General features: G+C 39.2%; 6 protein-coding genes across 7 annotated transcripts in view; 1 reads left to right on the top strand and 5 right to left on the bottom strand.

Moving 5' to 3' along the window:
- LOC119547956 (insulin-like growth factor-binding protein complex acid labile subunit) overlaps positions 1 to 16,095 on the bottom strand; it is a 56,476-nt gene extending 40,381 nt beyond the window's left edge. The window contains exon 1 of the mRNA XM_037855006.1: positions 15,438 to 16,095. The gene's annotated coding sequence lies outside the window, so the exon portion shown is untranslated. The remainder of the gene's footprint in view (positions 1 to 15,437) is intronic.
- A 1,448-nt stretch (positions 16,096 to 17,543) lies between these two features.
- Positions 17,544 to 18,450, top strand: LOC119547804 (putative protein TPRXL). Of its 2 annotated transcripts, XM_037854819.1 has the most exons (3): positions 17,544 to 17,587; positions 17,652 to 17,710; positions 17,757 to 18,450. In XM_037854819.1, exon 3 carries the CDS (start codon positions 17,773 to 17,775, stop codon positions 18,406 to 18,408), a length of 636 nt encoding a protein of 211 aa, XP_037710747.1. In that variant the 5' UTR covers positions 17,544 to 17,587; positions 17,652 to 17,710; positions 17,757 to 17,772; the 3' UTR covers positions 18,409 to 18,450. The 2 variants fall into 2 exon arrangements, with proteins under 2 accessions (XP_037710747.1, XP_037710748.1); XM_037854820.1 differs by lacking the exon at positions 17,544 to 17,587 and having other exon boundaries at positions 17,624 to 17,710; positions 17,761 to 18,450.
- A 1,123-nt stretch (positions 18,451 to 19,573) lies between these two features.
- On the bottom strand, positions 19,574 to 20,526 carry LOC119547410 (male-specific sperm protein Mst84Da). The gene is made up of 3 exons (XM_037854259.1): positions 20,385 to 20,526; positions 19,822 to 20,123; positions 19,574 to 19,755 (listed from the first exon to the last, which is right to left on the bottom strand). Exon 2 carries the CDS (start codon positions 20,045 to 20,047, stop codon positions 19,868 to 19,870), a length of 180 nt encoding a protein of 59 aa, XP_037710187.1. The 5' UTR covers positions 20,048 to 20,123; positions 20,385 to 20,526; the 3' UTR covers positions 19,574 to 19,755; positions 19,822 to 19,867.
- A 59-nt stretch (positions 20,527 to 20,585) lies between these two features.
- Positions 20,586 to 21,158, bottom strand: LOC119547409. The gene has a single exon (XM_037854258.1). It carries the CDS (start codon positions 21,036 to 21,038, stop codon positions 20,640 to 20,642), a length of 399 nt encoding a protein of 132 aa, XP_037710186.1. The 5' UTR covers positions 21,039 to 21,158; the 3' UTR covers positions 20,586 to 20,639.
- A 423-nt stretch (positions 21,159 to 21,581) lies between these two features.
- LOC119548178 lies at positions 21,582 to 22,043 on the bottom strand. Its single transcript, XM_037855293.1, has 2 exons — positions 21,918 to 22,043; positions 21,582 to 21,863 (listed from the first exon to the last, which is right to left on the bottom strand). The coding sequence occupies exon 2, from the start codon at positions 21,841 to 21,843 to the stop codon at positions 21,694 to 21,696; it is 150 nt and encodes a 49-aa protein (XP_037711221.1). The 5' UTR covers positions 21,844 to 21,863; positions 21,918 to 22,043; the 3' UTR covers positions 21,582 to 21,693.
- Positions 22,044 to 22,504: 461 nt separating this feature from the next.
- Positions 22,505 to 23,035, bottom strand: LOC119547986. The gene has a single exon (XM_037855041.1). The coding sequence runs from the start codon at positions 22,877 to 22,879 to the stop codon at positions 22,682 to 22,684; it is 198 nt and encodes a 65-aa protein (XP_037710969.1). The 5' UTR covers positions 22,880 to 23,035; the 3' UTR covers positions 22,505 to 22,681.
- Positions 23,036 to 25,683: the final 2,648 nt, after the last annotated feature.

The following is a 25,683-nucleotide window of genomic DNA, read 5'->3' as shown; positions in this document are numbered from 1 at the left end:
CGAGTAATCGTCCTAATAAATTTAAAAGGCGATTTACCTGAGACAATGAAATATCAAGCAAACCGTCAAGAAAATCATGCTGCGTTGAAAGTAACAATATATTTGATGTTTCGACGGTGGACCATGTCGCCCTAGGTATATTAAAGTCACCTACAACTATTTACTGATCCCTATCTGATAGTTTATTTGAAATAAACTGGATAGCGGACAGATGATTCGCATATATTGGGAATTCAGATGACGGCGGGATATCTGAACATGTTTTGTATGTAGAAATACCCAGAAGGGATAGTTTTATACACAGAAATTCAATGTCATACAATTCGTCTGACGTTATTTCTTCAGACGTTAATTCTGAGTCAACTGCAATTTAAACTCCACCTCCACGTCGGGACGGACGATCAAGCCTGTAAGTTTTGTACTTACTTGGAAAAACTTCGAAAGTAAGGACTTCCGGTTTTAACCAGGTTTCTGTAAACACAATAACATGGTAAAACAAGGAAAAACTATCAGTGTACAATTTGGTCATCTTACTTTGTAAACCTCTTGTATTCTGATAGGAAAGCTGAAGAAAAGAATCTAGTTTTTTGAGATAGATGGGGATGTAGATGTGGATGGCTCTTTAAAGGGATTTCCAACTTCCTTTGAACGAGTTTTCCTTTTTTTTAGCTTCGTATTCTTTAACAAAAATGCCTACAGGCCAAAAATTAGCAAAATAAGCACAGGGAACCGATCTTAAATGATGATACTTCCCTAGCATATGGAAAGTTAAATCGTTCAACCTTTAGATCATCAATCTGAACTTTGTTACGGATATAGGCCGTAATGTTCAGGGATGAAAGGTCAGGATTCAGCCGAGAAACACAAATTTGTTTCCGCTGCGGTACACAGGTGACTGTTTTAGGTACCACGCATGTGACAGATTTTGGTACTACGGGCTTTATGGCTGCACTACCAGTTTCAGTCGGTACTCCGGACGTTGTAATATTTATAACAGATTTTTCGGGCGTCTAATGCGGCAAAATCTTGGGTCCTTTGCATTCGGAAACCGAATCTTTTTTAGCTTTCGATCTCAGTACCAGAGAGAGTTACACTAGCGGCAACCATGGGTTGTCTATCGACCGCGATCTTTTTACGCTTAGGAGAATCGGGCTCAGATAGCATACGGCTAGTGAGCTGAGACTCAAGCGCCACAAGCAGATCCGTATTTCTACGGCTGTTCCGGATTAATTCCGTAACAGTGCTTTTTATAATCCGCCTTATAGAGAGTGCCTGGGTTTCATAAGCAATGCATTCATCACAATAGTAACGCACGAATGGCACGGATCAACGACTTGCATTTCTTTAAAATGCAGACAGCCATTATCGCGATATTCCGAACCACAGTGCAAAGAGAATAAAGCTACGCAAGTAAAAGTGAGACTTAGAGAGCGGGAGAGAGTGAGCGGGAGTGAGTAAGCTGGGGGAGCGTAAGTTTTTGATAGTCCAGCAACAAAGTTATATGGGGGAATACTGAAGAGCGGGTAACTACCGTTTAGACTCTTACCGCTCCAAACAGCGTTTGGAGGAAAAGAAGATGGCAATTAGACGTGCAAACTAATTTTTTAATTTAAACACAAAACAATCACTATATTGTTAGGGACATAAAAAGTTATATAAATGTAGGAAAATATGAAATAAAGCCCGATGGTTAATGGACAAAAAGAACAAAAATTCGGAGCGCAAGACAAAAACAAGACCGTTCACTGATAGAGCGAATGAAGCTATGAAGCTACGAAAATAAAATTTGCATTTAACCTTTTAAGTTCTCACTTCAAAATTTATTTTTAGATAACAGCAACATTTATTCACGAGCGCTTTAGTCATTTCTCATAGTTCAAAGCTGCAAATTTAGTGCCCCGGTTGCCAAAATAAATACAGAACAAAAGTCACGGGGCCACAACAAAGCAGAATTGCATTTAAAATTCGTAATGGACGTACCGGAAATACAGAATTCCGATCAGGAAGCACGGGGGTCAGGAAATGAAGTAAAAAAGTGCCGCAAAAAGTACGCAAAGCCAAAGAGAAAGCTCACGGCCCCAAAAAAAAAAGAAAGGAAAACGAAGGTTACAAAGTAAACAAAAGAGCTGAAATAATATTTATATTAAAAAAAAAAAGTGCAATGCAAAGGGGGCGACCTTCCCTTTGATCACAAATTGAATATAATAAATTTAAGATAAACAAAAGGGTGGCAAGGGAAGCCCCACAAAGTTAAAACCGTTGATGGGGCCTTGAAAAACCGGCTAATTCCCTTCAATTTTACAGCGAGCTGCCTAAGCCGATGGCTTTTAATTTCGTCTGGGTGAAAGTGCTCGATGATTTGAGTTCCGGTCTCGGCAGCACGACTCCCCCGACAACAAGCTGCATTAAAGCGGATGCTAACTTTCATTAAAAGCCACTTAACCCGTGCCAGGACAACGGAGACCACTCCACCCACTGGCCTCCACTTGACCAGGCAACCACTTGACCCACATGACCCACTCCGGGGCAGCAGTGGCAACAACAAAAGCCGGCGATGCCACGTGGATACCCCCGATACCGCCTGGCCCCGATGTCCAGGACTCCCCTTAGTTGGCTTAGGGGACTTAGAAGTGGGGGCATGTCTGTCCTGAAAGGGGGCGTGGCACTGCTGCACATCGTTAGTCATATTTTTTCACCGAGCAACGAAAACTTTTTGGCAAACACGAAGCCCGGAAAGAGATATTTTTAATTTAATTAAATAACAGTGCGTACAAGGACGAAGGACGAATAAGGGGCGACTTGTGGTTTTTGGGACGAAATGCAAAAGTCAAAAACTACTGCATACTTATGTGGGCAAAAGTTTTTAGTGGGATTAGAGATTTTATTTAAGATCTTAAGAGCCAAACGCCCAAAGGGACGTTCCCACAGAAAGTTTCTGCAAATATGGCACCACTACAGGGATTATTCCAGCAAATTGAAGGCATCGTTTTTATTAAAAAAATATATATACTCTTGCATTTCGAACACTTTTGTGACCAATTGTCAAGCAGTTGAAAAGTTTGTGCAACCAAAGTTTCACTCGCAATCGATGAAGAATATTTGCCCCAGCCACAATGTCATGAAAAGAGCTCCCATATGTTGCCGCATTCCGATTTTCGGAGTCAACGCTCGCTTATTTCTATTTCATTAGCTGCTATTTTCCTTTAATTTTTTCGCCGACAAACAAACAAACAAAGAAAGAAAAGCAGTCAAAGTTAAAAAAAACGGAGAAAAACTGAAAAAAATCGAAGGGGGAAGGGGAAATGGGGGCACTGCAGACAAAACTGCAAACTTTGGCGATTTTTTCTCGGTTATTGTTGGCCCAACTGTTTTCTTTTAATGCCGAAGCGTGAAAACAAAACTTTTTTGCCTCTCACCCGGCACTTTCAATCGGCGACACTAATGGTCTGAAATTGAAATGGATTTTCCAGCTTGTGCAAATATGTTGTCGACTTGAAAAAACAAACAAAACCGAATGAGTTTACCAAGAACATCATATGCATTATTAGCCAAAATGAGCAATCGATTTGTTCGGAATGGAGGTTTCGGTAAATAAAACCAATCAGCTTTTAGAAATAACAATATCCAAGGATATTTATTCCTTTTACGTTTTGTACTTTTCCTAAAGAAAAGTTTAAAAGCCATTTACGATTAAATGTATTATTAAAATTGAATGCCAGCCAAAAGGTAATATCCATATCTATGTGGCTTACAATATATTTGACGTTTAATTAAACTTTTGAATTTAATGGACCGCCTAGCAAATATGCAAATCAAATGCTAATCAATGACTTGCAATAAAATTCGATTTCGATATGTGGTATCTATTACAAATGACTTCCACAATTTGCCAGTTTGTTTGCTTGTTTACTTTTGTGACCCCAATAGAAGTTGCGCTGAAATTCGGCGTTCAATTTCCGCAAACAAATAATCGACCTAAAAGCCAACGCCAGAGTGAATGAATAACTCTGAACATTGAAACCCAGAGATATTGTGAATTTTGGACATCGATTTGATCAGGTCGTGGCCATTACAGTCTGACTTGGCCCGCGGCAGGGCTAATTAAAATTAGTAATTGAAAAGGTCCGACAGATGCCCGGCGATGGGGAATTGTTAGCCTTGCGCACCTCCACATCCCCGGGCAATCTATCAAACTCGCCTGGCGGTGCTGTAAATTCAATTTTCCACAGCATAAAGTTCCAAGGTGTTAATATTTAGCGAGGGCTCTTCGATCGATGCGTTTTATGGACTACCCGGCAAGCCAGACAGCTGAAGCCTCGAACAGAAATTGATTGCATATTTCAACTCTGGCAAAAATTCAAGCCCAGTCCACAGGCCACAATTCGTTTTACGTAAATTTAATTCAATATTTTTGTCATTCTATGCAGATTTTTGCTGGCATTTCTGCTTGCCAACAAAAGTAACGGATGCGGGCCAAAAAGTGTTCGGTTATCTGGGTCAGAAATGTATTAGAAAGTGCTAACTAACTGAAACGAATGCCTCCGATGCGATTTTCACCATATAAATATTGTACCAAAGTTCGTCTGCCGATAACGGTAAACAAACTTTTGTGGTCAACGGGTCGGCTAATCGATATTATACGTAGCTCGAAGGAGTAGCAAAACCAACCCGACGTGTGGTCCCCACATCAAATATATCGCAATCTTTGATTTTTCGGTCTCCACAGTGCCAACGATTTTCGGCATTAATTGAATTCGGTGCCTGGGAAATTCTGTTTTCCCACTTTTTCGGGTTCCTTGGAAATTTAGCACTCGTGGTGAGTGCGGTCCCCAAAGGAAGGCAAACAACGCGGCCAAAAATGTATAAAAAAAATACATTTTTGATGCCATGCCAAGGGCTCAAGGCCGAAAATGTCGCAAAATGATTTAGGTTTTGCAAATATTTGGCACACCAGTAATTAAAAAATTAAAATGGCATCTATTTTAGTCTGTTTAGCACCCAAGAGAGATAAATAAAGTACTTAAATTAATCAACGATGTAAAAATAAATTTAAATGTATTTAATTTATAAGAATTAGAAACATATTATGTTTACTTTAAGCTTTATTCCTTATTAGACTTATACTAAGCTTCCTGATATTTTTTGGTCTAGACCGCTGCAGTGCCCAATTCGCATTATGTACCCTTAGTATGCCTCAGTTACATTTTCCTGGTTTTGGAGCTCTGCACTCGAGAACTTTGTCGGCTGCCTCATAAATCTTGAGTGAAAATTTTCGTTTGGCCCATAAAAAATTAACAATGCGTAAAGGGGCAGGCAGAAGTTACGAGGCAGACTGCTGTGAGGTTTTAGCTTAAGCCAGGATTCTGCGAGGGCTTGCCAAGTATGTCCCTGCTGCACTTGAGACCCCCAAGTACTCACACACCAACGCACCCAGGTATACATATTGCACCCGCACACTCCGGTATGCCAGTGTGTGTGTGTGTGTGGGCAGCCATAAAGGTTTTGTGGTCCAGTTGGGCAGACTCGTTGTTGGGCAGATGCCCTCATGCACGCCTCATCGCCTTCAAGAGTGCACGGGGAAATAAGTGTTGGAAAGTGTTGTTTAAATTTTTTAAAATTAAAAAAAGAAAATAAATTGTGAGTCTAAGTTAAACCTTATATTAATCATATAAATTCCAATGAAACGTTTTATAAGATTGAAATGCTTTCGAATATCTACTAAAATATTTTTTTATAATTGTCACTGATATCTCTTAAGGTTCCAAAAAAATAGCAATTAAGTTCGGAAACCATATATTTTTAACGTTTAATACAAACGGGAAAACAGAATTAATAATTTTCATGAGAATTTCCAGTTCATTTTGGAAGGAATGCAAAATCCCTTTCCAACACTTTTTTCCAGTGTTGTATCGAGATGGGGCCCGATATTTGCGGTCAGTTCTTCGAGTCTGCATTAAGGAACATGCGATTTCCCTCCGCTCTTGTTTAATTTTGTATGGCCTTGCTTGGAGTTGGAATTGGATCCAGGGACTCTGATAACGAATCTGCCTTTGACTGTCTATCTGGCTGTCAGTCAGTCCGTTGCCCGTAAGTGCATTGGGGAGCTTCGTTTCTGCGCACTCCGCATGATGTCCTTAATTGTGAATATGTGTTAATGTATTCCCTTTGGCCCGTTAACATTTTATTTTGCCATTTTAAATACTCCCAATCTGGCTTTAAGCCCGGTAGAAGATGGTCGGGGAAAAGGATCCTTGTCCGACGTGACACTGAACACGTTTTAACGCCGAGAAGCTTCTGGCCCCAGCCTTCATAACTTATGCCCATAGATAAGCGACGGCAGGCTCTTCGTCCTTTTCGTCCTTGCGGTTGCCCCGAACATTGTTGTTCCTCGCTTCTTTTTTTTTTGTATTTTTGGTGGTTCGTGGGAGGAATTCTTGCGTCCTGGGTTCGGGGGCTCCCCCTCATAATGCTGCTGGCCATTTAAGCAAATTATGAAATTTTCATAATTCTGTATTGTAATTGCTGAAAGCTCTGGCGAAATTAGGAGCGGCAAGTACTTGGAAGAAAAATGTTAATGGCAAATTAATAATGCATCTGAAGAGCAGTAACGTAAAACTTTCATTTTTGGATATTTCCTAAGAGGAATTTATTAATGTTTATCTTCTAAGTGGTACAAGTTTGCAACATTACCAGTTTCCCTTAAAGCTTTCATTATTTAATTTAAAAAGTTTAAAGTTTTATCCTTTCAATTTTAAATCGCTTAAAATGTAAGTCTTATCTGGGTAAAACACAAATATTTATTGGGCAATTTCCCATCATTGTGGGCCTAATCTCCATGGCAAACCGCAGCAAAGAAATAGCTCATTGGTGCAAAAACCCACTGTTCGATGACCGCAATGGGGTCTCGGTCTCCACACATCCCCACCGACCAACCTTTATTTATATTTAATTGTGCCGACCGCATTGTTGGCACGTTACACCTCAAATTGTAATTACATCCTTGATGGACTCGGCCACTCAATGCACGTGCCATTAATTATGAAAATATTGCCCAAACACTTCTGGGCGAAAAGATGCTTTTCCTCTTCATTTTCCGACCACCTCTCTTTTTCTCTCGTTTTCTCTGGCCAACACTTACATTAAATTTAAAGTATTTACCACAATATTTTTGCTACACTTGCCTCAAATTGTATTTCCAGTTCGCCATTTGTAACAATGCGCACTCAAACACACACATCAAGTACTTCTGCCAGAGTGTGTGTGTGTATTTTAGAAAATGTATTGTGTTACTTGAGTTTTCGTCTGAGCTGGAAAACTCTGTTTTCCGTTTTTGTTTGCGCTGGCTGCTGTATGTCCTTTGTGAATTTCTTTTTTGTGGGGTTTCATGGCAGCCAAAGTGTGATTTTTACCGGACTCAACAGTAAGGAAGACTTAGTTTAGCTCTTAGTTCCTAAAAACTTTATTTTTTAAAAACTTCCTAGTTGAGAAAATAAATCTTTTCTTCTTTGATAACGTGCTTTGTATTCTTAAAGATAGCAAAGACATGAATATATATTTTTTTTTATTTTACCAGGTAATATCACAATTCGATATCCTGGTTTTTGTTGTACCTTTTTCTCCTTTTCAGCCCACTGCATGTAATATTTACTGAACCAAATTAAGGACATGAAAAATCCCTGCCAACTTTACTGAAACTGAAATTGAATAACTTGCTGGATGGTTAGTGGGTGAAAAATGTCTTAATGAAAATTAGGCACCCAGACGATATTGTTCGTGGGCCAACTGGCAAACTGATTTGGGGCTGACTTCTTAAGATGCCAGGACACGTAGGCCCCGCCAGCCGCAGGACATTTACGGCCGTTAAATTTTTGGCCACCGAATAGACCACGAAAAACGTGCAATTATTCAAAGTACGGAAAGAGTTTTCGCATTAAACGTGTAACTTTTCGGAACCCAAAATGCGGAATGGGCACCGAGGAAATTGTTCATAAGTTGGAGACAACTTTTCGTTAACTTCCTGCGGCTGAAACGAGCCAAAGGAAACATTTTCATTTTAATTCCAGTCAGCATCTAATTTATTGCCGCAATTTGCCTAGCGCGGCCTGGCTGCCGTTGTTGCCGAATATTAATTTAACATAAACGGCTCACAACCATCACCAAATTGCCCCCAAAATGATTACACGACACTCTGCAGCGTTGTCCTCGAAATCCTTGTTGGCTTTCTGACGATGTCGTGGATTTGGCATCGCGCCACTGAAGATCAACATCAAATTACCCTAATCAAATTGTCATTACGCATATTTTAAGTAAATGAGCGCGTGAATTTAGATCAAATTAGCAGGAGGCAGCAACTGGCTGACATTCAATTTACATGTGATTTTCGAGGGGCACATTTTTTACGAGGACCTCGCCTAGGAGAAGTTCATGCGGGAGAGAAATGCTCATTTAATTTAAATTTACAAACGCAGACGTAGATTCCACTCCTGGTAAAAAAAGTTTTCGCTTTTAATGCACAGCAGTAAAGTCATTTTTATAGCTGGGAAAAAGCGATCAACTTGGCTATGCATGTAAAATAAAAATTTAATTTCTTAATTAACTTTTAAGATCTATCAACGAAATAAAAAAACTGGTTGTAATTTACTTTATAGGTTACTATTTATGAAATTAAAAATTATCTTATTTATTTTGCCTTCACTTTGAGAATTACCTTATTCTTTAACACACTAGTACGACTGTATATTCATTTCTTCGTTACAATCCGCTGATGTTAAATGACTGCAATTTCTTATACTTTCAAGAAGGAATATAATCTATTTTCCAAAGTTTACCACAAACCCAAGCACAATGTATTTATGCCAAGTTAATTATTTTTCCTGCCACACTGGCTCCCACCACCCATCACGTTCTCAAACACGTGCTGAAACATATCCTTCACTGCCAGTGAGAACTTCCGCAAACAAAGCCCAGTTCTGTTGAGTACTGGAAATTAATCAGGAACGGGTTAACCGCTTGGCTGTTTGGGCGCTTAAAGGCTTCCTCCCACTGAGATGCTCGCCAAACAAAATAAAGCTTAGTTAGCAAGCAGTTTAGAAAAGTTGCGAGGCAAAAAATAAGTAAATATAAAACAGAGCATATAAAACTACTAACAAGACATAAATGGACGAAGAATAAGCAAGGATAACTGAAAAGTTTCGTCTGCGGAAAGGGAGCACAGTGGAATAGCACATGCAGGGAACAAAGTTCTGGGAAAACACCTCAAGAATTCTGGGGATGGGATAGAATGGGATGGGTATGGTATGGTATGAGTTGAACTTTCCACTGAACTGAAGCTGAACTTTTATTTGTTTGACTCGTGAGCAACAAACTTTGCCTCCATGCTCTCTTTTTCATTCTTTTGTTTTTCCCCCAATTTTATAGCTGCAAAACGTTACCGTTAGTGATGTCATATATTACATTTTAAAGAATATTATATTATGTTAAAATATATTGTATTATTTATTAGTACTATGTTATTCCGTTTATGGATGAGAAATTTAGGTCATCATCATTATAGCATCTTTAAAGTAACTTATCTTTAATCTTAAATCGATTTATATAGTAAAGCTGCTCGAATAATAAAATGTACACTAATAAAAAACTTGAATTTATTAATTTTCCGCCTTGAAGAATTATAAAAAAAGCATTTATGATCACTTTACTGGTCTATAAAATCGTAAAGATGCCTCATCTCTCTACGGGGCATCCCCTAGTGGAACCAAAACGAGCAGAAGAACCGGTCGCCAAGTGCACTTCAAATTACTCGAATGATACTTGATGGCTGCAATCAGCAGAGACCCCCGACAGACAGCAGACTTCATTATTTTGATAGCAATTAGCAAATTGAGTTCTATAATATTTCTGTTGTCCGTTTTGCAGTGCTCCCTTTCAGTTGTTTTAATTTTATTGTGTGTCTCGTGTGTGGCCAAATGTTGTCAAGCAATTAGTGCAGCACGACTGGCTTTTCCTTTTTCCGGCGGGGAATACTCTGCGTATACTTGATATAGGGGCGATGCCGGAGGGGGTTTCTTTTGGGGTATCGCTTTATGTGCGAACACTTGGCAGTGTAATTAACTTGCCGCACCCCAAAAATAACTGACCCCAAGCGAGAATTCAGCAAAAGATTTTTTTAGTTATATAACGTTGGGGGCAGCTGATAAAACACGGATTCACTGAAACTGCAAACAGCATGTGGAAGTGACAAACAAGTAAGAAGGGTTTTCAACCCACAGGGCTTACAGAGAAAAAAATATATAATAGATTTATAATATCAATTTTTAAATACCAATTAGTGTTTAAGTTGGGGGCATGCCAATATTGAATTTTTTATTAGGTTAAATATTTATTTTAAACTTAGTCGTTTTTTAATAAAGACCAATGTCGATGCAGTAACAAAAAACGGTTCATATTAAACGTTTTCATGTAAATTATATTACCTATACATTTTTAACTTATTTTTTCACATAGAAAATAGGAAATGTAAATATATTTTCCGCAAGTGGAACTTTATTGAATTCATGGTCTTTGGTCAATACAAGTGCAATTAAACATTTTTCAATAAGCTGCATTGGCTAATACAAATAAATAAAAACAGATAGAAACATTTTTGTTTCAAAGAGATTGAAAACCAATAGTTTTCATGGCAATAAAATGGGGACTATCACAGGGACTACAATACCCTACAAACTACCATTTTTTGCGACGTTAGATATGCAGACGGTGAAGTTCAAAGGATGTTTAGCCTAACCTTTGTCGTTTACCCATCTACACCCACTTTAATGGCTCAATCATTTCTGCAATTGTTATGTTCCTGAACCATTTAACCTTATTGCCGGCGAACGGGGGCCAAATGAACTGGAAACAGAATTTGTCAGGGCCTGATTTGTCGCCTTGTTGTTTCTGAAACACATTTCCAGCTATAATCCCGATAATATTATGAATATGAGGGGGAAATATGATACTTTAAGCTACAATACATTGTGTTTTATGTTTATTTGGCAGCGGTTACATAACCCCGGGTTACAGCCCGATGACAAAGCCAGTTGAAAGTTGGCATCGCATTGATCCATGTTGACAATCTTTGGCGGGTCGCGGAATATAAATAAATATGCCAAGTTATTCGCATACTTTTACACTCGGCTGCTCATCGTGGTGTGTGGCCAGAGTTCCAAGGAGCGGGGTGAAAGGCGATTTGTTTTCGAATTCCCTTCTGGAACAGTTTATTTTTATTGCCGGGCGACGCGACTTCGCTGCCATATCGATGGCGATGCCGCCTGACAAAAGGCAAATGCACCCATTTGTCATTTGGACAACGAGCTGACAACGGTTCAGTGCCACTTGTCACCGATGAGCCGCGGGAAAAAGCCCGAACAGCAGAAATCCCAGTAGCAGTTTGCCCTTCAAACTGTTTACTTTACAAATGTATACAACGAAAATCACAAGCACCCACTTTTTTCGTCGAGTGATAAAACCCTTTTTTGCGTAATGGGCCGAACACACAAAGTGCTTTTAATTAAGCATCGATATGTGCTTAAATATGAAATGCCCTCACATATTTAATTAAAAAGAAATTGTATCCCGTTGCCACCTACAAAGAGACTTTGTCCTCGCTTTTAATTGCGCATTTCATGCATTTTAATGCGACTGCCCACATAAAAGATGCCTACCATAACCCGAAAGAAATTGTAATGAGCTCAAAACCAAAAAGGGAAAATTACACAAGCCATACAAAAAAGTAAAATAAAAATGCAAACAAATTAAAGGCATGGAAAACCCATAAATTTTATATGGCTTTGGAACAAACAGATCTGACGAGGCACATTGATATGGAATTAAGCTTGGGCTGCTAATCAAATGTAAGCACATTTAATGTTTAAATAAACAGAAATGAGTTGATCTGGCGCAAATAGAACAGACGAAATGAAAAGAGTAAAGGGCCTGAAAGGACGATTTCTGGCTTAAGCCTCCAATGTTTTTCCCTTTGATTAAGTCCCGCATAAATATTTATGTGCAGCAGCGCAAAAATGCGCATTCATGATGGGCAAAGTGGTATTTAATTGGGAAGTAAAATATAAGAAGCACGTTGTAAACAGAATAAATATTGTGAGCTCGAGAAGCAACGAATACGAAATATCCTGGGTAAAATAAAATTTTAAAAGTAAATTCGGCAAATAATAATTTAATTTAAAAAAATAAAGAAATAGTCTTAATCATTAAACCAAAAACTTAAAACATATTAAGAAAATTCAACCTTTTTTCTTTCTTGTTAAGTAGTCTTAATTGATTTTTTCCTTTTTTAATATAACTAATACCCTTGGTTCTTCTGTTATTAAACGCATTTCAATCATCAACTCTTTTCTTCCCCAATCGTAAACTCCAAAAATAAACTTCAATTTGAAAGCAAACACACTCGTTATGCGATGCTTCTGTTCTCGACGACGCCACTTGAAAAATATATCATAAATTGTGTTATTGAGTTAGCAGTGGGGCTCTCATCACAAAAAAAGCTGAAACAAAACACAAATACGGACCACGAGAGCCACTTTCAGACTTGGCAAACAAAATAAAGTCACCGAAGACTGAGAATTTGTGTGTGTTTTTTGTGAGGATATTTCTGTGCCTTCGTTTTATTCCTTTTGAAGTGCCACCCGAAAAAGAAGCACAAAGTTGAGTTTATGTCTGCTTCTGTGGGGCATAATTCCCTTTAAAGACTTTAACGCTTTTTTAATAATTTTTTATTGTCAAGAAACTCGCCTGGGTGTTATTTGCATTTGAGAAGTTTTAAGTGCCGCCATCTCGGCTGTTCCTCACCAACTTTATTTGCGTCTTCGTTTAATTTTTGAGTTTATTTGGTTTGTTTCAAAAGTTTAATAAACGTCTGAACTCATAAACCAATTTCAGAAAGCACAACCGAAATGTATTCAATTTGTACTCGTTAATTTAGCAACATAATTCCATTAAAGCCGGAGTTACTGCAATTTTAGCCAATCAATATCCGTGCTATAAATATAAACTTCAAGGACACTCTCGACCTTTTTGTCAAGTTAATCCCATTGTTCGCCAATATTGCGGGCCAATATTTTTTAAGCCGCATTTATGCATTCGTTTATATTCAATTTGCATTCATACATTTGCATAGGTCACCGTTTTACTTTGGCAAAAAAATAAGGAAAATAAACTTTTGCGTTTGTTTTGCATCATTGTGCACTGGAAAACCAGCAAAGTGGGCAAATAAACGGAACTGGGATTGAATTGTCACAGCTGCAATTTTTCAAATGTCAAATCAAAACAGAAAACCAATTACTTTCGATGATTAATTACCATTTTCGAAGGACCAAATGCTGGAGACCGCAGAATGATTTTGATTGCGAACCGGGCTAGCAGTTCGTTTGATTTATGATGCGATCAACCCTTTGCTGACAAGTCCCCGATGCGAAGGGCCCTTTCTGCCCCGAATTCCTGAAGGATAACCATGCCAAAGTTTCGTGAACTTGGTCCTGCGACATGGAAATCACCTTAAAATTCATAAGTTTGTCAGCAAGGCCAGGAGGGGGAAATTCACTGAGGGTCTTAAAGGCGTCAGGCAGAAACCACAAGTAACACACCAGCTGCATGTCATTAACTATATGAGCGTCCTGGCGTAATCCCCCACCCACTTGGCGCACAACACGGCGTATGCGTAACGCGACCAACTTTTCAACGCTTCATTTTTCGAACATTTAGCAAAACCCACTCGTTGGAGTGTGTGGTATACGTATATGACACCTTTTCGCCCACACTCCTTATTATTTTGCACTTTTTTGCTATTTCGCTGTCATCAAAGCTGCGGATTATGCGCACAAAAAACGAGAGTTTATGGATGAAATTATGCAAAGCAGACCAGCAGACGATAATGATGGTGGTTTTGGAATCCTGCGGCTGATGACGATAATTTCCAACGGCCAGGACTCTTTAACCCATCAAGGCTGTCGCGAAAGTGAAAATGAGTTCGGCTTTGTTTCATATAAATGAAATTTTTTTGCGATTATTATGATTAAGATGAAAAGTGAAATTTTGTATGGCTGCATGGAAATTTCATATTTTAATTACAATTTGTTTCGGCCGCAAGCGACCCAAATTTAAATGTTCCTACACACATTGAAGGAAGAAAGGGTTCTTTCAACCCTTTTGGCGACCGTCGGTGTTCCCAGCTGCATGCCTGGATGCATAATTATGTTGCCAAACTGGTTGGCTGACCAGCAAAAAATATGTGAATGGGCAAAATAACCCAAAAGTCGAAAACCCAAGTTACTTGAGCATGACGAATGGCTTTGTTGAGTTCACCACATCTTCGGGAGATTTTATTAAAAATTCTAAGACACAGGTGTAGTTTGGTAAGAGTTTTCAATTCGCCATCTGCCCCAAGATCTGGATGGATGGTTTTATTTTTTAAATACTTTTCGGTCCTATCACTAGGCAAACCTGTTGTCGAAGATTAAATATTAATGGCAACCATTAATATCATCCTCGGCCGTCCGAGACCAATAAAATTTTCCTAATGTCGCTATATTTATGGAAGCTAATTTATGTTCGAGACGAAGGAAATTGGAAATCGATTCTAAGACGGCAATTTACCATTTATTTATTTTACTTATTTTTAGCTTGTAGGCGAATTACTTTTTTCGAGGAAACCACTTTAAGTGGAAACCATCTAAGAGCGGAAGTAAAAGCGAACTGATATTGTCGCGAGTCCGAGGTAGTGTTCAGTCTGCGGTTTCTGATTGTCAAGTCATTCGAGCAGGTGTAAATTAATCGCAACTGAGAGGCTACTACTCATGTGGTAAAAAGTATCTTGCGCCTTGAAAAGGGAAAATAAATAACAGTTTTCTTGGGATAAACACAAATCCATTGACACAATTTATAAAAGCTATTCATTTTTGAAATCAGTTGATGGCATTTTTAATAGTATGCGGTAAGTAAAACAATGCTTGTCATCATGGTTAATTTTAGAGAACTATACCAATTTTTAATTAATTTGTAATTTAGTAAAAGTAAGCTTGTCATCATGATAAATTTTAAAGAATAAAGATTAGTTTTTTAAGCCAATTATATAAATTAAGTCCGACCATATTTCGCTATACGCTAACTGATATTTTTATCGCACAATCGACAAAATGTGTGACCTATATTATTATAATAACAAATTGTTAATTTAATACTCGTTGGGAAGCATTACCTCTTAATTGTACGCCTTAAATTATAGTAGTATTTTACAAATTCTTGCTTTTGCTTTGGTAAAATCAAGTGCTGGCTTTACCTAATTTTCCACAATTCCGAAACAAAAAATTTTCGAATGAATTTAATTCCAGGAAATGTAATCTAAACATTGTAAATAAAATGCAGGGATCCAGTGTCAAACTTACCCAATGCGCAACGGCATGTAAATCGAAAATTACCAAAAATTGTCACTTTACATCACGCCTGCTGCAGGACCTATAAATCATGCAGCCCTCACACCAACACACTGGCTTACAGGAGAAGCCACAATCTGGTCTAGTATTTTGGCAACGGAGATCCTGGCGGGTGTGTGTGTGAGTGAATATTCAAATCAGTTGCTGGCTGCCAATAAATGAAATTCTCCACACACTCTCACTCACTGGGCACACACACACACACACACACACAATCCACAAACACTAAAATTGAGTGGGAAAATTGGAATGGTCCCCGTGTATTTAGCAAATGAACCGTACTTTCTGTTGATTTTCCCGGCTTCTGTTTTATTTTTTTGGGTAACGCGCACTAATCAAATATTACAGGCTTTTGCACAGCTATGCGATCAGCGAAACGGAATTAAGTTAAATGCCAGATGAATGGCAGCATCATTACGAGGGCAACACTTTGGCTGCCAATTAACTTGCCCGAATTCAATTAGGTTGAGTTAGGGACCCGGGATTTGGTCCTGATTTGTGGCCAAGTTCCGAGCTTATCTGCCAGCTTAACTGCGGCAATCCAACGGATGAAGTACGTTAAAAACACTGGGGCGGGTTAAACAAAATCGAACAGCAAACCGTACTTTCCGAAAAGCAAAGCAAACGAATACTGAAGTCGGCCGAAAGCGCGCTGAAAGTTAAATCCGAAGTCGAGAACGCGGCTCGAGCTTCCAACGGCTCGAAGCAATCCGAGTGGCACTTGCAACATGTTGCAAGTACTTCGGCGATTCTATGTTTCTGAGTCCGTACTTCCGATCTTTGAATTTGATTCGTTACAGGCTAGTTCATAATTTTAACGTTTAAACAAACCTTTTTTGTTGTATTACAAAACACATTATGGGTTTCTTGGAGTTTAACAATATAACTTTACTATAATGTTTACCGTCGAAAATAAGCCACAAACACATTTTTTTGTTTAACTGTTGTCAAATTTATAACGATACAATACAGAAAAATATTTTAATACAAATAGATAGAGAAAAGTTTTGAGAGTATTTAAAAATTACCCCTTGGTCCTTGATCCTTCCATTAAGGTCCAAAAAGAATTTTCAATTTTTAATCCATTCACAATCTTATCAAAATTATAAGACGCCAATGATATTTGGCACATCCAATGGTCGAATTTAAACGACTTTTTTGGGCTCTAACATATAAACTCAAATAGTCTCATTTGGGAGAAATCAACTCTAAAAACCCTTTCCAGCCTCGACCCATATATACACAATATAATATATCTCTCTACTCTTAAAAAAATTACTTTTTCGAAGTATCTTTAAACTATTCGTCTTAATAACCGAATATTTTTGTCTGGTCAATATTCCCAACCATTTGAATATTGTAGAATATTTCTCTGTACTCTTAAAAAAATTACTTTTTCGAAGTCTTTCCAAACTATTTGTCTTAATAACCGAATATTTTTGTCTGGCCCATATTCCCAATACATTTGAATCATGTATAGATGCTGTTCAGTTCATTACGTCCATGGAACAGATCACCAAACACTTTTTGATAGCACTTCTGGTGTGAAAAACATGAAAAATGTGTTCTCCATAATCTTAATAAACTTATTACTTTTCATGCTGTCTAAGACCAGAATGCGTTTCAAAATAACAATCCCCGATATTTTGAATTGTAAATAGTACGCATTGACTTGACTCAAAATAATCTAAAATCCGAATTTTTAACAAGACATTTTTGATATTCCAAAAATTTGTTATAAATAAAAAAATGTTTGTACTGAACTTTTAAAAACTTAGTCATGTTACACAAATATGTTAGGGGGCTCTCCAAATATTACGTAAATACTTGAAGTCAGGCAAAAGGTTACTGTTGTGAAACAAATTCTTTTTGTCTTTTAAAAAATGATTACCTACTTGAGGGAGGTTCCAAAAACGCAATCAAAATTGTATACACCCCCTTAGGTAATCATAATTTTGACATATTTATCTTGCTTTTCCCACCCATGTAGTTATTTTTTAAACGTTAAATGTATTTGTTTCAGAACAGTAACCTTTTGGCTGACACATAATTACGTAATATGGGGACATCCCTTATTGGAGTGCTGACAGTGTGGCCGTATGGTAATTATATACCAGCTTTTAAGAATGCTCGACAAACACGCGTATGTCACTTTTGTCTTGACAGCTGTTTCCTGAACCCCGAAAATAAAGGTCCATTTCTTTTTAGAAACCCGTGCAACCATTGTAAGTTAAAATGCAATAACCTTAGACAAAACTAACACTCTTTAAGGCAGAAGCATTCTCAAATGGGAGATAAACCAAAACGCTGCGTGCGCTGGAATCTAAAAATGGATTCTTCAACGAGCTCTTCTTCTTCGAGCAGTGATTCGTTGTCCAGCGGCGATTCTTCGTCGAGCAGCACCGAATCGGATCCGTCGTTCCGCCCAAGTCGCATTATAGTCTTGTTTCCAACGGTTTCCTCAAGCTCAAGATCGAGCAGTCCGGACTCCAACGAACCCTCGACATCCACGGGAATACGTGGAGGTTGTGGACGAATCCCGAGCAGTCCGGACTCCAACGAACCCTCGACATCCACGGGAATACGTGGAGGTTGTGGACGAATTTCGAGCAGTCCGGACTCCAACGAACCCTCGACATCCACGGGAATACGTGGAGGTTGTGGACGAATTCCGAAAAGCAAGAATTCTGGAGGCGGTCCGCCGAACAAACGGGCCAAATCTGGTGCCGCAGAGGCCTCGAGCTCCACCACCGAGCCCTACAACTGTCCCGTGTGCCTGGAAGATGTGCGTCGTAACGCACCGGTGTCCACCACATGTGGCCATATTTTCTGCAGGCGCTGCTTTCTGCGTGTCATTAGAGCTACGTCAAAGTGCCCGATGTGCGGTATTAACTCACCTGAATATCATCGAGTTTACATGTAAGCCTATGACTAGGCAGAAAAGCTTCATAAGTTCCTTAACAGAAACTGAGTGTATGTAATAAAAATATTCATACCAAATATTACCACTAATAATATATTTGAATTTGTGATTCCTAAGCTGGTTGTATAGTAGTATAAAACATAACATAGTATAAACATAATTAATTAGTGAAAGCAGTGCTAAAATATAGCACTTGGCAGCTCTGAAAACTGCAATCAGAAGTGTATTTTCTGCTGCTAAATGCATAAACTTTAGAGTAGCACCTGGAGAAACTGTTGCTCCATCATAACACTACGTAAAAAAAGAAACTTATCCGAAGTGCAACATCCTCATGGGGAAAACGACAATGCAGTCGGAAAGTTTCAGCTCAAAAACTAAAAGTCAAATATAAGAAGGCAGCCAACTTTGGCCATAAAACATGGCAAACAGCCATACACTCATACTGGCAGGAAGCCCGGGGAAACCCAGAAAAAGGAAGGTCCTTTCGGGAGGAGGGACCGTGGCAAAGCAATGAAAATTCCGACCTACCGCAATAAATTCCGCGGGAAAAACAACGCAAGCGATGCCAAAATGAGAGTGAAATGGCCAACACACACTCATGCCGAGAAATGGGAATCACACTCCTCGGAAAACCTCAAGGAAGCATAACGCACACAGAGATGCCTCAGACCTCAGACACGGCGCTATAAATCGCGCTTAGCCTAAACAAAACATAGCATCAGGAAGCATCGGAATCGGTTTCAGTTTCATTTTCAGATGGCATAGGAGAAGCGGGCGGCACAGTCCCCAAAAATCTTTGACCTGGCACAATGCTCCACATTCTATGTTTTGGTTCGAGTTCGAGTTCGAAGCGCTTCTGCGCAGTAATACTCGTGGTTAAACAGCTGTTCTAGGCAAGTCCCTTACCTAGGACAACATGTGCATCCTTATGGGCGTTAGGTCCTTTTGCAGGCTCAACACCGAATGACTGGAGGCTGGCCACCGCTGTTTACATTGTCATAATCCACCCGCCACCTTGTTTGTTCGCCGAAGCCGGGGGTTATCCGATTTTAAATATTTTCCCTAAAATAACTAGCGGTATAATTAATTTAAATTGTTTATTCATGCGGCTTGAAATCCTTCGCAGGCGATTTATGCAGTTCCCCCTTGAAGAAAACCTTTTAAGTAAATTTTTATATTAGTCCATTTTATTTCTGAACAGCAAAAACCGAAGAATTCATAAAATTTAGGAGAGCTTGGGTGTTCAAGCCCCCGCCAAGGAATGGATTTCAAACAGCAACATATCTCTTCAGCAGTCGGCGATGCGTAGAAGCTTGATCTCTGGCTTGTTACCGCTCACTATCGGATCTGTGATAAGGATATAATATTAAGATTTAAATATTGTATTTAATTGTAAATGTTTCCCTAACTCACCTGTGATCAGAGACCATTATCTTAGCTTCCTTTCTCGATAAGCAGCTTACCAGCCGCAAGGACACGAGCTGCAACCACCACAGGGACCACAACCACAGCAGGGACTGCAGCCACCACAGGGACCACAACCACAGTATGGAGTTCCTCCCATCAGAGGAGCCAGGCAGCCGGGTGGGCAGGGTCCCACATAGAAGGGATCGAAACTGCAGCAGAGCATCAGAACCATCTTGAAAGTTTTGGATTTGCCTGAGGAGACCCGCGAACCACTTCTAGAATATGCAGCTAGAGCTCAAATGCCACAGCTGCAAGGAACAAAACAATAGAAAAATGTTTTAATTGAGACCGGGCAGATCATCTATGTGCGTGCTTCGACCGTTGTACACTGTATGTGTTGCGGCACTATACCGTGTGCTTAACGTAACGCTGCCGACCGATGAACTAAAGCCTTATGTTCTTATATTAAGAGAGATTTTTTTCTTTATCTAGATTTTGTATAAGAATTTTGAGTTTCTTAACCTCTTCGATTTTTTTGCGAGTTTAGTGCACGGCTACCCAGAACTTACTTTGATTTTTTGCTGCTGAAGAAATATGCTGAAGTTAGTCCTTGGCTATAAATTTAGAATTTTGTTCAAATTTTCATATTTTTTTTTATTTCACAAGTGAGATGTGTTCAGTCGAAGCTGTTGAAAGTGAATGAGCTCTGTTGGTTTCGAATCACACAAAGCCGACAAAAAAGGTGAAGTTTCAGCCCAAGGCCTACTTGAGACTACTAAAAATTTGGATATCAAAGCCTACTGATTTCCTTTCCTGGCTGGAATTTACTCCTCTTCCGGTGGATCTGCCGCAGGCGGTGTTTCCCGTTTCGCAGCTGCCGGCTCCGAGTCATTTTTGGCCTTTTCCTCCTCTGCCGTGGAGTCGCCGGACTTGCGATCGCTCCCCAACTTGGGCAACAGAGGTCCAACCAAGGCACATGCCTTGCCTCCAATACTCTGGACCACGGAACAGGCGCCATCCATGCGATCGCCTTCGACCAAGGGAGTTTCGCCCTCGACGGCCGTCAGCTGATCGGCCACCGGACCGCCCCGGGTCACAAGGTCGGAGATCGGTTCACGGGTTTGTTCCAGCACCCGGCCACCCAACTGCTTTAGCGAGTGGGTAACCACCAAAAGCATGGCCACTACGCTCGCCACCCCGATGGCCGTGTGCACTGTTTCCATGGCGCCGGAGGAGGAGCAGCTGCAGCAGGATCTTCTGGAGGATCAGGAGGATCGATCTCGAATTTTTCGTCCGACCAGGCTGACAAGTAGTTCGTGGACTACTCACTTCAGCTAGTCGGGCAGCGCCGAGATGGTACTATACGTCCAACGGACCGGGTTCTGAACGCTCCGCGATAATCGCCCCAACAGGCCGTCGAGATCGTCCGAACTGACCATCGTCTCCTGATCGTCATGGTCCTCCAGCGTTGGAGACTATTTTACGGATCATCATTATCATAATCATGCCGGACACATAGATATGCGACCTGTGATCATAGAGGTGATTCCGAGGTGAAGGGCTCATGCAGGATAATCACCAGTTGGGGGCCAGCATATGATACACCACGTGATTCACAAACGTAAATCTAACATTTTGAATTTGGAAACCGTTTATTTTCACAAAGATTGTGATATAAATTGCTAAAATAAAAATCCCATGACCTGATATTAAAAACCTAATACCAGTGTAATTACATATTGATCCCACCATTAAAGGCCACTTTGTCAGGAGTGTAAATCTATTTTATTTAATTTTTTTTTATTTTTAGTTGTTTTTCAATTCATTAATGCTGTTTCTTCTTGACTTCTTGCTTGACTCTTTAGCAGCGGTTCATTATTAATAGCTGTGATAACATTGACTATGCCAGCCTCCGGGAGTGTATCCTTTATAAATGTCAAAGTCACACGGACAAACAGCGCATCTGGGATAAGGGCCAATGTAGAAAGGATTCATGGCAGGGGTCCAAGGGCGACTTAAATAGACCATTTTGAACACTCCACAAGAGTCTGAAAAACCTTGGTTTTAATTTATTTCACATATTCTAGCACCACACAACTTACCAAAGAATTCAAGAAGAAAAGCAAAAATATAAACAAATATTTTAGCTAAACGACACGTTCGGTGTTTGAATTTGGACTAAATAAATGGATGTATATATCCACTGTTTTGTTGACACTTGAATCGAGCATACTGATTTAAAATTATTATTTACACATTTTTGTCGATGTTGCAGATTGCAATTTAGTGGTTTTAGATACATAAGAGTGAGTACTAAACGTATTTATTAAACATCTCAGTCAAATAATAGCTAATACAATTATAATTTGCATAAATATATACAAATATGTTGTTTTCAACTTTTTAGTAAATGTGGTGGTATTATTAGTAGGATAAGCACATGTGCAGCTTTAAAAAAGATAAATAAAAATTGATTTTAATTTTTCAGTATCTGGCGCTAACTCAACTGATAATCCAAATTGGCAACAAAAAAGTAAACAAATTATTTATTGGCTTATATTATTTCCTTTCAAAGGTTGACCTGTCTACAAGTTTAAAATAATGATATAAAAAAGGTACATCGTTCTGATGCATACAATCTTTAAAAATAATGACAGCCCAGAAAAAATAAAATGTACACGGGTTGTAGTAGATAATTATTAGTGAGTTTTAATTAAACCCATTCGGTAGTTCACTTATCAAAGAAATTATTGTATATTAGCCAAATGTCGGAAAAGGAAAATTTTGGTTTGAGTGGGCGTTGGACACTCCTCCAGAGGACGAGGGATCTTTTGTCTAGAGCTCTTCACTTCTCCGCCTCCTTTCTTCACTTCTTCTGGGGCTTCTGTTCCGGTGCCGTCTGCTCCGCCTTCTTTTTTGGCTCCGGGGCGGGATTGCAACGGGGTAGCTGGGACTCCGGACAGACCCCGCACTCCGGAACCGTGCAGTGCCCCTCCTCCAGGCAATCCGGGTCGCAGCAGGGCGGATCGGGTCCAATGTAACCGGGATTAAATATGCAAGGCATGTTGCAGCTTTTCCACGAAAAGTGAAGGCGGTTGAAGGATGCAGGTGGGTCCTACTTTACTGATTTTCTGAATTTACATATGTAGATGCCACTGGGTTCAAATTTCGGTTAGAGTGAGGCCCGAAAATTGGCTCATTTCTATGGGGATTAGAACACAATGGCACAAGGCAACTAGATGCCCGATATGCGCAAAGCTCTAAACAAAACTAATTAATAGCATATCGGGATCAACTAGACCAGTCTACATAAAAGCATTTTTAAACCTTAAACAGATGATACATTTTTTACAAAATGAAATTTCTTTAAAATTCTAAAAATAAAGTTAGATAAAAATAACTTTGCAGGAAATAAAGTTCCAAAAAACATATGCTAGCAATAAAAAATACTCAAAAATCTTCGAGGTTAAAAAATTCCATTTATAGATTTTGCATATGTATTTATATTTTTCCAGTCAGTATAATTTAATTATCTTATTGGTCAAAAATGTTTTGTGACTAGTGTAAGCGAACAGCAGACACATTGAACTCTCACTGAAAATCCGATTCAGAGCCCAAACACAAACACCAACTAAATCACCGGTTATAGCGTGCAGAATGCTTATAATTATTTCATAATCGGGCAACACTTCAGTTTTATGGTGACAAAAGCCTGCGGATGGACAAGTGCCCCTGCAGGCCATCGAAACTGGGCCACAAATGGCTGCAGGCGCAAATATGGAATTTAAGTTGAAATTAATGAATAATTAAGCTGCGCTGGGCAGACGCTCGCAGCGGAAGTACGGCATTTGCATAGCTAACACAATGAACTACATATAGTACGGGCGGACAAGACTTGGGCCCGTAAATTCATAAATTAGATATGCAAATGCAAATGCGAGTGGAAATGGAAAACTAACGGCAATTCCTTTGTCAATTAATCAATCAATCAACGCAACCGCTTGCCCCGATCTAGAAAGCGTTGCGGAAATCACTTGTCCCACATATCTCCGCCCCCGCCCAGAAACTCCATTCAGAAACATTTCCCCGCTGGAAAAGCTGTAAGCTGCACGTTGCAAGCTGCAAGCGGCAAGCTGCATCTCCATTCATCTACATCACGCATGCCAATTTGCTGCTGCACGGTTTTTGATTGCGCGCTAAGTTCCTACCACTGTGAGCCCCCCATCGAAGCCGATTCCCCGGTTTTAAGGCGATGGCAGAGTCATTAGCATCAAAGGGCAACGGTGACATGACCAGCGCTTCTGACAGCCCAAAAGCACAGTGGTCCTCAGAGTGTCTACAGAATAAGCCATTATTTTCTTTAACTTAAAAAAAATAAATTAGGATTGGCCTGGCATTTAATTGCTAAAACACAAGTGCACCAACTTCTTAAATTATAAAATATTCAAGATCATTAAATTCTCAAAAAAAAATTCTTAGGATAAATTAATGTGGAAGAACCTTTAAAAATAATAGGTACAATATAATAAAGGATAAATAACTGTATAATAACCTTTAAAAAGATTAGTTTAATTATAATACAAAATATATTACTGATCAAAAAAAATATCGATAGAACCCCAAATATTCAAAAGAAAATATATGCCCATAAGTATTATTAAAAGTCAACTTAAGTCTACGTATCAAAAAATGGATGGCTCATCTTTTATAAGAAATTGTGGAAATATCATGATATCATTTTTGTAGCCTTTTTATATTTTATTTGTTCGAACTTTACCTAAAATAATTTTTTTTACTTTGAAGCTCATAAAAACTTTTGTTGTGTTAATTTAACCATATTTAGTTTTGGAGTTCTCATTAACAGGCTAAATAATATTTATTGTTATGTTCTACTCATACATTTTTTTAGTTTTAATATATTTCCTATATTACTTATTACTTTCCCGACCCACTGTGCAGCGTTCAATGTCGTCGGCTGCAGCCATCAAAGTCTTGTGCACTATTTGTGTAATTTATATTCAAAGCGCAACGCGCTGCGGCGAGTGCGTGTGTGGGTGGGTGGGGAAATGTGTGGAAAGTCGGTGTTGGGTGGGGTGTTAGTGGGACGGTCTCTTGGGGGCTCTGGGGCCGGTCACTCCGAACCATAGAGGGCTCCTCTGGGCGGTGGCACTTCCACTTCCAGTGCCACTGAACTGAGTTCAGTCGCGCGAACTGCTTTTAAGTGGCGTTGGCGATGTTGGTCAACGGTGTTTACTGGTAAGAGGTTAGGGAGTTGTATTGGGTTTCTTGAAATAGGAAGGGGTAGCTATTCAAACTGCAATTCCTTTCTATAATAGTATTAGTCAAAGAAATTTAATAAATTCATAGAAGAGAATTTCGTATGTGATTTATGAAAATATTAAGAGATTACGTAGTTAAATAGATTCTATAATGTATGGGTAAACTTTTTGGCTTAGGGTTTTTTTTAGTTACCATTAAAATATCATAAATTGAAACAGCAAAATACTTTAGTTTGGAGAAAAATAACCAAGATGTGGTTAAAAGTGTATTTATAATTTATACAGGCTATAACTCATCTAATTATCATCTGCAATATTTATTTCGCCATGATAGAACACGCAAGCTGACAAGAGCTCTTAAATTCTAAACCATTAACTTTCAGTGTAGCCCCTATATGGCAACCATCCATGCTTCTACATTGTCTATCCAACTTCCGTTTATCGGTGGTGGTTCTATTACTTCTTGGACTCCGTTTCTGGTTTTCATAATTCAAGTTCGATCCCAACTAGGCACACGCGCTGGGGCCACTTGTCTCGTCGTAACTGTTTGAGAAATGTAGTGGAGGCCTGACAAAGTGACCGGAAGATG

This window comes from Drosophila subpulchrella, chromosome 2L (assembly GCF_014743375.2).
Source record: "Drosophila subpulchrella strain 33 F10 #4 breed RU33 chromosome 2L, RU_Dsub_v1.1 Primary Assembly, whole genome shotgun sequence".
Taxonomy (NCBI): domain Eukaryota; kingdom Metazoa; phylum Arthropoda; class Insecta; order Diptera; family Drosophilidae; genus Drosophila; species Drosophila subpulchrella.
Note: the sequence above shows the minus strand (reverse complement) of the source record. Positions and strands in the feature narration are given on the sequence as shown.

Bases quoted from the DNA above. Each gene is read 5' to 3' on its own strand.
- LOC119547804 (XM_037854819.1), top strand. From the start codon at position 17,773: ATGGGAGATAAACCAAAACGCTGCGTGCGCTGGAATCTAAAAATGGAT.
- LOC119547410 (XM_037854259.1), bottom strand. From the start codon at position 20,047: ATGGTTCTGATGCTCTGCTGCAGTTTCGATCCCTTCTATGTGGGACCC.
- LOC119547409 (XM_037854258.1), bottom strand. From the start codon at position 21,038: ATGGAAACAGTGCACACGGCCATCGGGGTGGCGAGCGTAGTGGCCATG.
- LOC119548178 (XM_037855293.1), bottom strand. From the start codon at position 21,843: ATGGTCTATTTAAGTCGCCCTTGGACCCCTGCCATGAATCCTTTCTAC.
- LOC119547986 (XM_037855041.1), bottom strand. From the start codon at position 22,879: ATGCCTTGCATATTTAATCCCGGTTACATTGGACCCGATCCGCCCTGC.